Below are 12,216 nucleotides of genomic sequence, written 5' to 3'. Positions count from 1 at the left end.
TTCTCTCACCCAGTGTTGAGGGAAGTGTTGGATTTAAATATATATGTATATATGCCCTCTCATATATGCATATATATTGGCCCTTTTGTATGGGCCGGTCCAGGTGGTATGGGTGTATACATGGAGATGTATGTATGACCCCTTGTCAGCATACATCTCTATGTATAATATATCCATATGCAGATGGTCTCATTACTGCCCATTTATGCCCCAGTATTATATTGTGTATATATATATATATATATATATATATATATACATGCAGGTAGATGTGCCCCAAACATCTATATGGATGTATATACCTCCCAGTATATGGTATGTATATACATGCATACCTAAGTGCCCCCAGGTTGGGTGGATATATATGACGTGGGAGTGGGTGATGTTATGGTGTAGCAGCTGGGGGGATGCATTTACAGCTTGGGCAGGAAGTCCTTTGTTTCAGTTCAAGCATTCCGGAACATGCCCACGATGATGTCATCACCCTCCTGTTGAAGGAGGAGGGGGGGGGGCTGCTTTTGGGCTATATTAGCCCAGGCAGGACAAAGGGGCGGTCTCTTGCAACCAGACAACAATCAGAGACATATGGGAACAGCTCCCTGAAGGAAGAAAGGCCACATGAGGCCACATGCCCCTGGAGATGGCTGAGTAACCTTTTCCCTCCAGACCCTTGCTCCACCAACCATCCCCTAACCCCTGGCTGCTGACCTCATGCTTCAGCATTAATCCCTGATGAGACTGTACCCTGGAGGCAGCCCCAGTTACCCCTGTAGCTGCCCTGTAATCCTACCCCGTCACTGATGCCTGCTTACCCCAGTAGCAGCTGATGGTGTGTTAACCCTTTGCCTCCCATAGGGATAGCTTAGAGCCAGGTTGGGTTGGGCTGCTAAGAAATGTATGAAAGTGTATTGTATAGCTAGAGTGTGGGGTGAATTTGGGAATTGTAAATTGTCTAGTGTAGTTAGGTTTGGATTGTGGTGTGTGCGTCTATATGTATATATATTTATAACCATTGATCTAAATATATATATAGATATAGCGTATAATTAGACTTGTATTATTGTCCCTGACCATTAACCCCTTCACTACATGCTGCCCTGCCTCAGCCCTGCTCTGCCCTGCAAGTCCCTGCAGAGCATAAACACCCACATCACCCTGTGTGTATCCCCAGCAGTAGCCCCTTTACTGCTGCTGCCTTGTTAACCCTTTCCTGAGTCACCCCTTGCCCCGCCTTGCCCAGAACTCTGTGTTCCTTGGCCTGCATGTATTTACTCCTGCAGTGCCACAATTGTGTTTACCCCTTACTGATTTTTGTGTGTATGTAAGTGTATTATTGTAATTGTAGTTAGATTCTGGGGAGGACTTGGGACTGTGTTAGTATAGTTAGAACCGTATTAGTGGTTTGTTATAGTGTGTTTACTTATATTGCTGTGTGCTGCTATAAATGTATATATCTATTCCATTAATATAGATATATATATATATTTATATATAATTATAAGCAAATATTAGACTGTTACATATAGTGTGTTAATAAATACCTTTTATTTAAGCACAGTGTGTAGTCTTTTGTAGTAAGTAAGGCGCCGCAGAAATAGCCGCAGGTAGTTCAGTGGAGTGTATAGGTAACAGAGGTAGTTAGCTAAATAACATAGCTAAATAGGTTAGTTTATATATTATGGTTTAGGCATAAATAGGCGGAGTCATCACTAGATGACTCGCACCTATTTATGAATATTAATTATTGAGATTTGCATAAATATCAATAATGAATATCCCCCTTAACACCCAGCTTGGGTGTATGTAAAAAGACACCCCAAAACACATTGCCCTACTTCTCCTGAGTACGGCGATACCACATGTGTGACACTTTTTTGCAGCCTAGGTGTGCAAAGGAGCCCAAATTCCAATGAGTACCTTTTAGGAGGGCATTTTTAGACATTTGGATTCCAGACTTCTTCTCACGCTTTAGGGCCCCTAAAATGCCAGGGCAGTATAAATACCCCACATGTGACCCCATTTTAGAAAGAAGACACCCCAAGGTATTCCGTGAGGGGCATGGCGAGTTCATAGAAGATTTTTTTTTTGGGGCACAAGTTAGCGGAAATTGATTTATTTTTATTTTTTTCTCACAAAGTCTCCTTTTCCGCTAACTTGGGACAAACAGTTCAATCTTTCATGGACTCAATATGCCCCTCAGCGAATACCTTGGGGTGTCTTCTTTCTAAAATGGGGTTATTTGTGGGGTGTTTGTACTGCCCTGGCATTTGAGGGTCTCTGCAATCATTACATGTATGGCCAGCATTAGGAGTTTCTGCTATTCTCCTTATATTGAGCATACGGGTAATGAGATTATTTTTTTTTTCGTTCAGCCTCTGGGGTGAAAGAAAAAATTACCGGCACAGATTTCTTCATTCGCATCGATCAATGTGGATGAAAAAATCTCTGCCAAAAAATGTGCAAAAAAAAAAGGAGGAGAAAGGCATCTGCCAGGACATAGGAGCTCCGCCCAACATCCAAACCCACTCAGCTCGTATGCCCTGGTAAACCCGATTTCTCCATTCACATCAATCGCTGTGGATGAATAAATCATTGCCGGAATTTTTATTTTTTTATTTTAGATAAAAAATGTTTGCCAAAGCATATGAACACCAGTAGCAGGTGTCACGCCTTATTCCACTCCTGCTACAGACACAATTTTTTTTTCCGGGGTGGCGCTTGGTTTGAGGTACCAGCAACGACATTGGGGAAATGTCGCTCGTGTAGACGGCTCACTACACTGGTGGTTAGGGCCACGGAACCTCCTGGATACAGGAGGTTCTCGATGATCTCTTCCTGAAATTTGAGGAAGGATCCTGTTCTCCCAGCCTTACTGTAGAGAACAAAACTATTGTACATCGCCAATTGAATTAGGTATACAGACACCTTCTGATACCAGCGTCTGGTCCTGCGGGAGAGTAAATAAGGAGCCAACATCTGGTCATTGAAGTCCACCCTTCCCATGAGCGAATTATAGTTGTAGATACAGAGGGGCTTTTCAATGACTCCAGTTGCTCGTTCAATTTCGATTGTCGTGTCTGCGTGAATGGAGGAGAGCATGTAAACGTCACGCTTGTCTCTCCATTTCACCGCAAGCAGTTCTTCGTTACACAAGGCACCCCTTTCCCCCCTTGCAAGATGGGTGGTAACGAGCCGTTGGGGGAAGCCCCGGCGACTAGGTCACGTGGTGCCACAGCAGCCAATCTGTTCTGGAAACAAATGCCTAAGAGGGGCACACTTGTGTAGAAATTGTCCACATAAAGATGGTACCCCTTGCCAAATAAGGGTGACACCAAGTCCCAGACTGTCTTCCCACTGCTCCCCAGGTAGTCAGGGCAACCGACCGGCTCCAGGGTCTGATCTTTACCCTCATAGACTCGAAATTTGTGCATATAGCCTGTGGCCCTTTCACAGAGCTTATACAATTTGACCCCATACCGGGCGCGCTTGCTTGGGATGTATTGTTTGAAGCCAAGGCGCCCGGTAAAATGTATCAGGGACTCGTCTAGGCAGATGTTTTGATCAGGGGTATACAAATCTGCAAATTTGGTGTTAAAGTGGTCTATGAGGGGCTGAATTTTGTGGAGCTGGTCAAAAGCTGGCTGGCCTCTGGGACGAGAGGTGCTGTTGTCACTAAAGTGGAGGAAACGCAGGATGGTCTCAAATCGTGTCCTGGACATGGCAGCAGAGAACATGGGCATGTGATGAATTGGGTTTGTGGACCAATATGACCGCAATTCATGCTTTTTTGTCAGGCCCATTTTGAGGAGAAGGCCCAGAAAAGTTTTAAATTCGGAAACTTGGACAGGTTTCCACCAGAAAGACTGGGCATAAAAGCTTCCCGGGTTGGCGGCTATAAATTGAGTGGCATACTGGTTTGTTTCTGCCACGACTAAGTCCAAGAGCTCCGCAGTCAAGAACAGCTCAAAAAACCCCAGTGCCGATTCGATTTGAGCTGTCTCAACCCGAACTCCAGACTGGGCGGTGAAAGGGGGAACTACTGGTGCGGCTAAAGTTGGGGGCTGCCAATCAGGGTTTGCCAGCACCTCAGGGACTCTAGGGGCTCTACAGGCCTGTCTGTGCGGTGGCTGCGATGGGGGAACTAATGCATGTGCTACCGTACCAGCTTTAACTGCCCTTCTGGTGCTCGCCACTTCACCATGTTCTACCGCAGTGCTGGTACTAGGTCCAGGATGGGCTGCGCTGCTGGTGTATGCCTCACCACGTAATCCAACAGCGCCAGCCCCACTCTTCTGCCCTAGAAGCGGATCCTGCGCAACCTGTGGTCTAGCAACACGGGGCCGGGTACACCTGGTGGTATCAGTATCAGGGACCTTAACCTCATCGTCCGAACTTTGGGTCAGACTGCCACAGCTTTCTACAGGTTCGTATTCTGACCCGCTGGATTTGTCAGATGAGGGTTCCCATTCCTCATCCGACTGGGTCAGAAGCCTGTAGGCCTCTTCAGAAGAATACCCCTTACTTGCCATTTGGTCAACTAAATTTAGGGGGTATTCCCTGAGACTACCCAAGAAAAAAAGCTAACCTGTCTTACAAATGGGAGGCTAGCGAAGTACAGGATGCCGCTGCGATTGATAAAAAATATCAAAACTGATTTTTTTATCACTGCAGTGCTTGTGAAGTGATTGTGCAGTGATAAAAAATTTTTTGTCTCTGCGACGGGGAGGGCGTGGGTTAACGCACGTGTGGGCGACCGATCAGGCCTGATCGGGCAAACACTTCATTTTGGGTGGAGGACGAGCTAAGGTGACACTAATACTATTATAGATCTGACTGTGATCAGTTCTGATCACTTACAGATACTATAAAAGTACCAATGCTGATTAGCGATATGCTAATTAGCGAATCAGTGACTGCGGTGCGGTGGGTGCTAACTGAAGCTAATTACCTACCAAAGGGGCCTAAACTAACCTAAAACCTAACAGTCAATACTGGTGGAAAAAAAAATGACAGTTTACACTGATCACTTTTTTCCCTTTCACTAGTGATTGACAGGGGTGATCAAGATTTTAATTGGGGTGATGGGGGGTGATCTGGGGCTAAATGTTTTGTGTACTTACAGTGATGTGTGCTCTCTTCTGGGACCAACCGACGAAAAGGAACCAGCAGAGAGCACAGAAGCCATTTAACACATTATATTTATAAATATAATGTGTTAAATGGCTTCTGATTCAATTTTTTTAAAGTCACCAACCTGCCAGCGATGATCATTGGCTGGCAGGCTGGTGACGAACTTCTCAATGTGGGGAACGGGTGGAGGGCAGTAGGCAAATTTAAAAAAATGGTGATCTGGTGAATAGTGGTAACAGATTCCTTTTGTTATGTATTCTGTCTATGACTGTCTGACCAGTATTAATAGTTATATGGCAGTATTAATAGTTATAGTGGTGCTTATATGTGTTTTTTATGTTTCAAATTGATCTTCTATCTTATGTTAATGATGTGGTTTACTACAACATGGGACGGAATTTCATGGTAGCATCGTATATGGGCTGGTGGTGTTTGTATGTGTCAAGACTGCTTTTTAATCACAGTCCAGCATTGATTATGAAAATTGTACAAACAATCTCCTCAAATCCTTCTGTATTCTTTGACATCTCTAATCTTCTCGAATTTTTTTTTGTCTTCAAAAAAATAAAATAAAACTCATGATGATGCAGAGTCTGCGGGAGAAGGCAGCATTTTTGAAGGTTTGCTTCAGTAACATTTAAAGAGATGTCCCCTTTTTCTGGATACAGCCCAGCACCCGAACTCAGAGATACATTTAGTAACAACTACACCCTGATACGCTGATTCTTAGGGGTACTATCTTCACATGTTTTACTGGACTTCTATGTAGTTGTCATTATGTACGTTGCTTATTCTTTACTTCAAAAGAAAGCTGTTACTTGTAGCTGCATTTATCTTTTCACACTCATACTGTGCGATGTACATTCCACATTGAAAAGGACAGAAAGGACAAAAAATTTATTTAAGGGAGGCACAAAAGAGGCGAGAAGTCATATGAAACAAAGTGGGAATGATAAAAGCCACCTCAAAGGGAATCTGTTATCAGGGAATTCATTAAATCACTGTCTTGTAGGGCAAGCTCAGCTGAATGTAATGTTACCTTTCACTTAGTGATCTGTAGCTTCATTCAAATGCAAATGAACAGTTAAGTGCACTGAGGTCCTACCCAACCCACTCTGTGTACCCTTGCTCATCCTGCTTCCTCTGCTGACTGAATTTAAAGGGATGTTCTGGTTATTTGAAGTTATCCCCTATCCACAGAATAGGGGATAACTATTAGATCATGGAGCTCCTACTGCTGGACCCCCATCGACCATGAGAACTTGCTGTACTTGGCTATCTCTGGAACTCCCATAGAAATGAATAGAGCGGTTGTGCGCATGCCTGACCAGCTGCTCTGTTCATTTCTTGGGGCTCCACAGGGTTTGCTACCGCAGTTCTTGTGATAGGTGGGTGTCCCAGAGGTAGGACTCCCACCAATCTAATAGTTGTCCCTTGGATAGGGGATAACTTCATATATCCAGAATACGCTTTAAGCTTGAGCTGTCCTGTCAGCCTGTTAACTTTGATGACATAACATGATGATCTGCATCTGCCCAGCTTCTCTCTATATTAGTGTCACTATTTAATATTATATTCCTACTTTGAAGTAATCCTATAGTAAGGTACAAGTCTTAATGCCATATTGAACATTTCCATTCAGCCAAAGTACAAGAAGAAATTGATCAAGTAATTGGAAGAGAGCGGAAACCAACAATGGGCGATGCGCTGCAAATGCCATATACTTACGCTGTGATCCATGAAGTCCAAAGACGTGGAGATATTGCTCCCTTGGCTTTGCCTCATATGACCTACAGAGACATGGAAATTGAAGGTTACTTAATACCAAAGGTAAAAACTATTAACAGAAATCTGAAAGAGGTATCGTGTGTCTACATTAAGTATATGGTAAAACCTGTTCTGTGTACACGTACTCCATTTTGCAGAAATGGTATAGAGTAAACAGTAGAAAAATAATTATACAGAACATATGAAAGTGATGCATGTCCACAAACATACCAGCCATAAGAGTAGCAAACCCTGAGCAGGCAACTAGGCCAGAGAAAACATTGGAATAGGCATCAATACAATTCTGTTGGGTTACAAAGATACAGTTGTTCTTATCATTGGGTTATTTTTGTCTTATTTTACACAAGAAATATGTTTAGTAGAATTGTTCTACAGTATTCTTATAGTTTTTATTTTCCTCAGGGCACCACTGTCATCACCAACCTGTCCTCTGTGCTCAAAGACCAACAAGTATGGGAGAAACCTCTTCAATTTTACCCAAAGCACTTCCTAGACGAGAATGGAAAGTTTGTAAAGCGAGAAGCATTTATACCATTTTCTGCAGGTAAGAAAAGTCTTATTGGTGTTAGCTATTAATTGTTACAGACAGGAGTCATAATGCTCAATGTTTTTACAAAATAAAAATTCTGTAGTAGCATTGCTGTTCTGTTCCCATTCCCTAGAAAAAGCTAATAAATGTTAACCAGTCAGTTATGTGTACCCCAAAATGTTGCAATTAAAAATTACAACTTTCCAGCAAAAAACAAGCACTTATTCATCAATGGAAAAAATAAAAAAGGTACAGTCAGGTGTACTATTTGCATTCTATATCCATCCCCTTTCCTTATCCTTCTCCACTCCCTTTCCCAGTTGTTCTTTGTTAAAATATTCCAAATCATATTGTTGTACTATATTGTGACCTACTAACTACAATAAAAAATGATAACACAGAAAATGAAAAAGTTACAGCTCTTAGAATGCGACAACCAACAAATAAAAAAAAAAATTGCGTGGTCACTAAGGTCCCAAATGCATACAGGAGGAAGGGGTTAATACTAGTAATGCCTTATACTTGCAAGCAATAGTAAGTTTACCATCAGCCTGGACTGTGCCAATCTCTTGTAACGACTACATAGTTGTAATCAGTTAACTATGCCTAGAATACACAAACTATATAGGCAAAATATATCAAGTTCTGCACTCAGGAATTCTGTCTTCATAAAGTCTCAAAGGAGAGATTTGCAACTATTTGAGCTTAATTGTGAAAATTTTTGACATGTGGCATTTTTACACCACCATTATATTTTTGAAAAGTGTGTGGGAAAGTGGGCATTGTAAGCTGTGTTAATTCATTTGTGGGCCAGAAGTTGAAAGTTTGGACAGTGTCCATTCTTGGTGCTATGTGTGTGGACAGCTGCTGGTTGAAGCCGTGGAGGCTGTCTGCTTGTGCAACATGCCGCTGCCAAGGGCCGATTATGTCCCAAGTTTTTAGGAATGCCGAGTGGTGATGCAGCCTTTACAGTTTTGTGTGTGTCATGGTGCTCCTACCTGGATATCGTCACTCTCCAGGGTAAGGCGCCGAAGCAACAAGGGGGAGAGTGACAGTTGTTGGAGTAAAAGTCCAGACTTTATAAAGTTCAACAGCTTTACTTAAAAAAACTTGCATCCAGACAATATTTGGTCTTTCTCTTGGATTTAGCAGGCTTTAGGGTAAGCTGGCAGGCAAACTGGGATACCTTACTTTATCTTTCTCTGCTGTGCTAGACTCTGGCTTTGGTCTGGTAGCTGGACTTTCTGACAGTTCTGGTACCTTTTAGTGGGGTGCCTTTGACTATATCTGTAGGGAGATTGGTGCTCTATGAGCTGCTTCCGTTTGGAGACTCCCGTCACAGAGGGAGGGGTATTCCCCTCACTGCCCCGTGACTTGATTCATCCGTTTCCAACTGTAGTTTAGACTCTAGAACTGAATTCTAGAATGACTATTGCTTCCTGCAACACTTCCCTTGGTAGGAAGCATGACTATCCCACTTCTGCCTAAAATAGGGGACAATGGAATGGTAAGTTACATTCTATCTAAAGATCTGTCTCTGCCACATAAACTGCCATCTGCTGGTGAAGCAGGAACAGTATCTAAAGATCTGTCTCTGCCACATAAACTGCCACCTGCTGGTGAAGCAGGAACAGTGCATGAACAAAACAGTTTCATAGCAATACTATTAATGCACAGTAGCAAATGACCTGGAATAAATACACAGTTGACACTATAGTTAGCCTATTAGAGACAGTAGCAGGGTGTAGGAATGGTAGTGTCTGCTCTGGTGTACTACACTTATGGCTTAGCTCCATTTAATGGAGTTGATTAATGAGTTAAGCTGTTAGCGGGCCCATGGCATCAAAAGTGAACAACCTCTATGGTTTCTGCCACAGTATAAGTGGCGAATTTTGACAGCGTCAAAATCCATCGTGTGAGCGGGCCCTAAAAATGTAACACCCACATTCAAAATCACTTTGCTGCAAAGCATACTCCACAGACATGACATAGAAAAATGGAGAGTTTTATGGTTATTTCCTCCTTAGGGCTTATTTTGCATCCATGTCTGATCCGCATGTTTTGGGGATTGCACATGGACCTATTTATTCCTATGGGTCTGCAGAAAAAAATTGACAGCACAATTTTGCATTTATATGTCCTATTCTTATCCATATTGTGGACAAAAATAATCATTTCTAATGATTGGAGTGAGAAAAATGCAGAATGCACATAGAATGTGTCCTTATTTTGCGGACTGCACTGTGTGCATAAGGCCTTAGACAAGCTCTCTAGACATATAGCAAATGTATCCCTTGTGGCAGAGGCGTCGTTAGGTCAAAACAGTCGGGGCTTGAGCCCCAGATGTTTTGTCCAGTGCCCCGAATGTTATGCTGGCCTGGTATTGCACTTGGGCAACCCACCATAGATCATCCCCCCACTCCCCCGCGGGCATGTGTTCAGTGACTTCTGTGTGCAATCTCGTCCTGTGGGACCCGTGACCTGAAGTGACTGAACTCATGCCCGCACAGCCCGCAAGTAGCGGATCAGCAGAACAAGTACCAGGGGGGTGGGGGGATGATCTGTGGAGTTGCCCAGGGTCCACTCCCGTCAATATTAAAGGGCCCAAGCAAAGATTTCTGCAGTGGTGAAGAAATGAAACATAACAGATATTGGAAAAGTTACCGAATGTTGTATTATATAATGACTGCAGTCTGCAGTACTGCACTTCATTTGTGTAAACCAGAACACCCCTTTAAGCATGCCTTTAATGTACAATTTCAACACAGTGGGCTTGTGCCCTGGATGTTTTCAGACCCTAGCAACGCCCCTGCCTTGGGGCCCCAGCTGGAGTATACATTTGGTGCAGAGATGGACACTTTTGTCTTTATACCAACTATTGGCTTACTTTGAGACAGAATTTTGCATCAGAATTTTGGTGCAATTTTGGTGTAAAATGACACGTATTAGGTCATGTCCCATTTCCTGTAAGCCACACTTCTTGGTCCAGATAATTTCATTAAACCTAGATGCATCAAATTGTACCACATTTTATAGCAATCAGAAAAGTAAATGTGAACCAATATTTTTTCTCTTGTAGGTCGGAGGGCTTGTTTAGGAGAACAACTTGCCAGAATGGAACTCTTCCTGTTTTTTACAACATTTTTACAGCAACTTACATTTGAGATACCAAGTGACCAACCTCGTCCAAGAGAAGATCCGATCTATGCATTGACACTAAGTCCATATCCCTACAATATTCATGTTGTGCCTAGAGTATAACTTTTCAGACTGAGATCTGAATATATACAGTATAATTGATCGGCACTAGGATTCTGTGTTGTCATAAAAAAATATAATTATAGAAGTCCTTGCTAAGTTTCAATATATATGTACAGATGCTTTTGTTTTTTCTTATAATATTCAGATGGTTCGGCTAAAGCATTAAAGGAGTTCTATTGGACTTTACCTAAATGCTCTTGGCTAGCCTGTGGAAGGAAGAGAGTTTCAGCAGTACTTACCCTTCTGTTTCACCTCTGCTGAGGTCCTGACCGGATGAACTCCTCTCCTGTCCGTCTGCATGTACATTATGTAGCTAAGTAGGAAAAAACAGGAGCACATCTAGTCAGGACTTCAGCAGAACAGCCTGTAGCCAGTCAGGAGATCACGTGATCACAGCCGAGATCATGGAGTCTGAGGTGCAATGGCAGGGTTAATACTGCTGAAACTCTCTTTTTTGCTTAGGTTAGTACAAAGTGAGACTTTAGTTAGAGCCCCGGAGAACCCCTTTAGAGGAAATCTGTTACCAGTGACCTCCCTATCCAACTGTTTGTATAGACACATAGCTTTGGTTCACCTGATTACAACACTGATTTTTCTTTTGTTGAACTGAGGCTCCGTTCCCGAGTTATGATACGTTTAACTATGCACATTAAACATCTGGTGCAATGAGGGCATCGCCACTGCTTGGGTGCAACCAGAGCAATGGTGACACCCTAATTGCACCAAAGGCCTAATTTGCATATTAAGAAAAAGCAAAACTTGGGAACGGAGCCTTGACTCAACAAAAGAAAACCAGCTTTTTAATCAGGTTTTTTAATAGTATCAACATTTATTTTATACCTTAAAGCAATAGCAATGTCATAAGATAAGGAAATAATCATATATAACATTTCTAATAATCAGTTGACAATATTGTATCATATGCATATCATAGCCTACTTAAAGTAAATGTGTCATCAGAAAATGACCTATTGTTTTAAATCACGTTTTTATGTTTAACATATCTTTAAAATAATTTTCGGTGATGTTATTTCCTTGTCAATATCTATATTGACAAAAAAACATTAAATCCTGCAAATCCTGCATTGTCAAAGCTTATCTATTCGTTCCTTGTACACTGACCTTTGCACAGGTCACACAGCATGCCTAGAAAACTCTCCGGTAGAAGTCAGTGAGGTCCCCTGCAGACCATTATGTCTATGACCCATTCGGCTGCTGTTAAGCATTTTTTTTATGCTGTGTAAATGCTGTTGAGAACAGCTGAGGCAAGATGGCAGCCCCCATAATCATGTTCAGAAAAGGATATGTGCTATCTGATTTTAACTGGCAGAACAGATTTTGGGTGACAAATTTTGATGTGCTAAGATAGAATTTGTTGTGGGACATTTACTGTCCCTCTTTTGATGCAGGGAGACTAAGAGGGTAGGACCAGGGGCAGACTGGGAACTTTTAGTGGCCCTGAAAAAAAAAGTGGCCCCATGTTCTAAGTGGGTCCAAATTGCCAGAAG

At 42.5% G+C, this 12,216-nt stretch overlaps 1 protein-coding gene across 1 annotated transcript in view; it reads left to right on the top strand.

Annotated features, from left to right (window-relative positions):
* Positions 1–11,934, top strand: part of LOC122943639 (cytochrome P450 2D14) — an 89,874-nt gene extending 77,940 nt beyond the window's left edge. The window contains exons 7-9 of the mRNA XM_044301531.1: positions 6,773–6,960; positions 7,321–7,462; positions 10,527–11,934. Coding sequence (XP_044157466.1) covers positions 6,773–6,960; positions 7,321–7,462; positions 10,527–10,708 — 512 coding nt within the window. The 3' untranslated portion in view covers positions 10,709–11,934. The remainder of the gene's footprint in view (positions 1–6,772; positions 6,961–7,320; positions 7,463–10,526) is intronic.
* Positions 11,935–12,216: the final 282 nt, after the last annotated feature.

The sequence above is a fragment of the Bufo gargarizans genome, chromosome 7, assembly GCF_014858855.1.
Source record: "Bufo gargarizans isolate SCDJY-AF-19 chromosome 7, ASM1485885v1, whole genome shotgun sequence".
Lineage (NCBI taxonomy): Eukaryota > Metazoa > Chordata > Amphibia > Anura > Bufonidae > Bufo > Bufo gargarizans.
The sequence above is the reverse complement of the archived record's forward strand: the minus strand, read 5'-3'. Positions and strand labels throughout refer to the sequence as shown.